The sequence below is a fragment of the Perkinsus marinus genome, assembly GCF_000006405.1.
Source record: "Perkinsus marinus ATCC 50983 genomic scaffold scf_1104296934700, whole genome shotgun sequence".
Taxonomy (NCBI): Eukaryota; Perkinsozoa; order Perkinsida; family Perkinsidae; genus Perkinsus; species Perkinsus marinus.
In genome coordinates, this window is record NW_003214659.1 from 120,871 (window position 1) to 124,702 (window position 3,832).

The following is a 3,832-nucleotide window of genomic DNA, read 5'->3' on the forward strand; positions in this document are numbered from 1 at the left end:
ACGCCTTGTATAGCAGATAAAGCGATGCACTGCACAGCTGCTGTAGTTGCACTCCTTTTAAGCGCATTTCATAGCATATGAATAGAATTTCCAAACTCATTTCGATTCACACGAAGAGTACAACAGCCGCTCTTCCATCAGCACTGACTATGAACATAAGCAGACTTCAGCAGAGTAAGTCTAGTAAACTAAATGCTCAACCATTGGAGCCCGCGGAAAGGTCTCAACGATAATTAGTAATCCCTTAGACCGAGCATGCATGTAAGAGGTAAACTCCATACAAGAAACTGAACGACATCCTTGTGCTCGGCCAAGCCCACGTCCAAGCCATATTCAACCGAACAGCAGCTGTTCTCGCCCGTCAAACTCCAATATACAAGACTACTCGCACTAATATGCTTTCCCCATATATGACAATTTGCTAGGTTCTCTGCCGACCTCATATTCTACAAATTGCCGCACGATTAACTTTCAGCTGCTACTAATGGGCTTTCCGTCATCCCCGGATAAAACGACGTGAATGCCATTGCAATGTTAAACCCAACAGCAAGTGTAATTAGAAACTGTACGACTCAACAGTGACAAACAGCTACGCCAGGAGCTCTAGCATAGCAGTTCTGGTAGAGTTCGCCGGTTGCTCCTTGTAAATAGCTCTCAGACGGCCCACAGTGAGGTTACGGAGCTTGGCCTCAGTCTTGTTGTCGACCTTAGGTGGTATGGTAGACAGCAAACCCCACAACGCTCTGAACACACAGCAACTAGTTCCTATTCCACTTCAACTTGGAAAAAATTTCAATTAAAAAATGGAGAAAAATCGGGCAAGTGCTGGTGCCCTAAAACCAACTACCTTACAAGTAATCAAATTGCTATCATCTGTTGGCTTCAGCCGAAAACCGCGGAGAGATTTTTAATACCGTAACTCCGGGAAATCATCAATCGACCAGCTGCTACATCAGTCACTACCTCACATGCTTCTCATCGTGCTCCAGGGCCAAGCAGTAGTACTTCCGAGCATCATCGATTCTGATCGATTACTTCAACATACACAACACAACACTACCGACGATATTACTGTCCCGCGCTGGCCAGGAGCTCTGCATAGGTGAGAATGTTGTAGATGCTATGAGGCATGGCCAAGAGCACCTCCTCAAAGCAATAGGCAGCCTGTCGGGCCTGGCCCTGCCCAGCGTACGCCATCGCCATCTGTTGCCAGAACTCAGGATCAGTCTGGAAGTTGGACACATCGTTCGACAGAGCCTCGACACCAGCCGCTGTGTTAGACTGAGGAATAGACATTCAGGATGAGAGCAAGGTGTGGTATGAGCGCACACTACCCCGATTTCTCCCAATTTAGCCGCCAACTTGCGTTTCTCAGTAGCCATATCATCGCTAGCGTTCTCCATGATAGTCTCGTATTCCGTTAAAGCAGCATCATAATCTCCGCGTGCCTCGCTACACTGGCCGACCTGCCCGCAGCGAGGATCTCATTCAGCAATACTCGCAAACCTGCCCTACCAAACGCTGAACTCTGTGAGATTTCGGGAATCTTTTCTTGAGGGCTTTCAAACAGTAAGCACTCCAGTCGTCAGCACCAGCCTGTAAGGAGGCTAGCAGTACTTGCTCGAGCACCTGGCATTGACTATAGTGTGATCAAAATCGTTATCGAAGAAATTACAGGCCATTTTTCATCACCAAGTTTGGAAGAGTATTTCGTCAACAGCTGGGAGCCTATACACAAAACGCTATGGGGGTCCACCTGAGAGCAGAAAGTGTTTCAAGATTGGATGTCAACAGGGCGAGGCATTTTCAACTGTACGGCTATGGAAAGAGAAATTCATTTTGCAAGCCATGAGGAAAAGTGTGCAAGATTGTCACAAAAAAGAGTTAGTAAAACTCTCTTGCTTGTGGACGGCTTGCGAGACTAAAAAACGTTAAAGGTGAAATTCATTGAGCCAGCCGGCCTACAACAACAAGAAGAAGTCTTTTACTTCAGCATGAGAACAAAAAGTGATGGCGAGTTTCTGATCATTTCCTGAGCTCAAAGTATATTCGAATTTATAAGTAGCGAGTAGTGAGTTCACGACTGTGTCGGGAGGGGGGGGATCGGGAATTGACGAGTCTCATTGACTCTCAAGTCCGAGTTGGCGAGATCTCATGCCGAATTCAAAGTCAATATTGAGCATCTTCGTGATAAAATTTATATACTTCTGTGTCGTATTCCCACTTGTGCAAAGCTAGGTAGGCTACGAGACTGTTCACGCTGTCGTTGCCTAGTGGCACTACCATTTTCCTAAGTCTCATCTGCTGTAAATATATGATGCCAGCGTGACAGCCTCCTTTCTCAGCATCGTGTAGGAGCTCTGAAATCGGCACTGCCGCGACGTCAGTCATCAGTCAGCGGCAAAAAGTCAAAGTGGATGAGAACGATAAAAAATGAGCTGAACTAGCGCTCGCCCGACTAGCTAAACTGAACAATATCGATTAGCTAATCGATTTTCTCATGTCCAATTTCGTCTGCTGTATGCATTACCTTGATTAAATGTGAAGCTTTTGATGATGACATATTTTCTGTCAATCCTCCTATTGCTAGTGAGGAAGTAAAATTAACCTCTAAGAAGTACTGAGAATTAGCTTGAATGAACAGCCGTATTATAGGCATCTGGGATTGGGCCTTTCAACCTATCTCATCGTTCACCTACGGCTACATAGATCCTCTGCTCGCTATACTCTCTTAGCTTGTTAGTGCTTGTGTGGGTACGTCGCAGTTGGTACATACTTAAGTGATTAGAATAGTGATGATAAGCATACTTGGTCCGTGTTCCAGAGTAGCCCATGGCTGTGAAGAACACTGTATTATCATCTTTCGGGGCTGAATTCAATAAAGGAATAGAGTAAATGATGACCAACTCTTAGGACACCTTCAGACCGCAGTGCGGTATGAGAACAAATCAAACAAGTTATCCCTGTCTGAAGCTCTACATTGAGACTAATGTTGTTGCGGTCTATTTGATGATGATAAGCATACTTGGTCCGTGTTCCAGAGTAGCCCATGGCTGTGAAGAACACTGTATTATCATCTTTCGGGGCTGAAATAATAGACTGTTGATTCTAATACGGTACATGATGACCAACTCTTAGGACACCTTCAGACCGCAATGCGGTATGAGAACAAATCAAACAAGTTATCCCTGTCTGAATACCATTATCAATACTCATCGTATACTTTTCAATCAATATGCCTTACCTTGCTGATAGTCCACTACACTACTTTTCGAGGAGGGGGGAATCCAGTTATGCAGAAGCTTAAGAGGTGTGTCCATCAGAAGGATATTCTGGGACTCGCATGACCATACCCACTAACTACTAGCCTTGACTAATCTCGTCATTGTTGCTTTATCGACCACCCCTCTTTGGGGTATTCGTGTAAGTAGATGTGTAGAGCAGCGTCAGTGACACTGACTCGGTGTGTATCAGGTGATTGTATACTTCTACATACGCAGATGATCTGCTCGCTCTATCAAAGTCTTTCTAGCATACGTGGACTGCAAGCAACAGAGATTCATAAACGTGACCACTACATGACTCTGGGATCTCCACCAGAGTCAATGAGTAAAATTGATTGAATACAGGGCTGTGCTATCACAACACTCGATCGGTAAAGGAATTTACTGATAATAAAACACAACACTAAGTTGGTCTATCATTCATGTAACACTCGTTGTAAGGAGTCTAGAGGTAACCAAAACGATTGACTTCGACTTTCATCATTTCCATTTAATAGATGATAATAGACAAGTCACTACTTTTCCACATGCCTGTAGCCCTAACCTTT

At 44.7% G+C, this 3,832-nt stretch overlaps 1 protein-coding gene across 1 annotated transcript; it reads right to left on the reverse strand.

The window, feature by feature from the left end:
• Positions 1–560: 560 nt before the first annotated feature.
• Positions 561–2,398, reverse strand: Pmar_PMAR021036 (conserved hypothetical protein). The gene is made up of 7 exons (XM_002784596.1): positions 2,284–2,398; positions 1,676–1,756; positions 1,516–1,629; positions 1,335–1,466; positions 1,073–1,281; positions 964–1,023; positions 561–743 (listed from the first exon to the last, which is right to left on the reverse strand). The coding sequence occupies exons 1-7, from the start codon at positions 2,389–2,391 to the stop codon at positions 590–592; spliced, it is 858 nt and encodes a 285-aa protein (XP_002784642.1). The 5' UTR covers positions 2,392–2,398; the 3' UTR covers positions 561–589.
• Between the last annotated feature and the right edge of the window lie 1,434 nt (positions 2,399–3,832).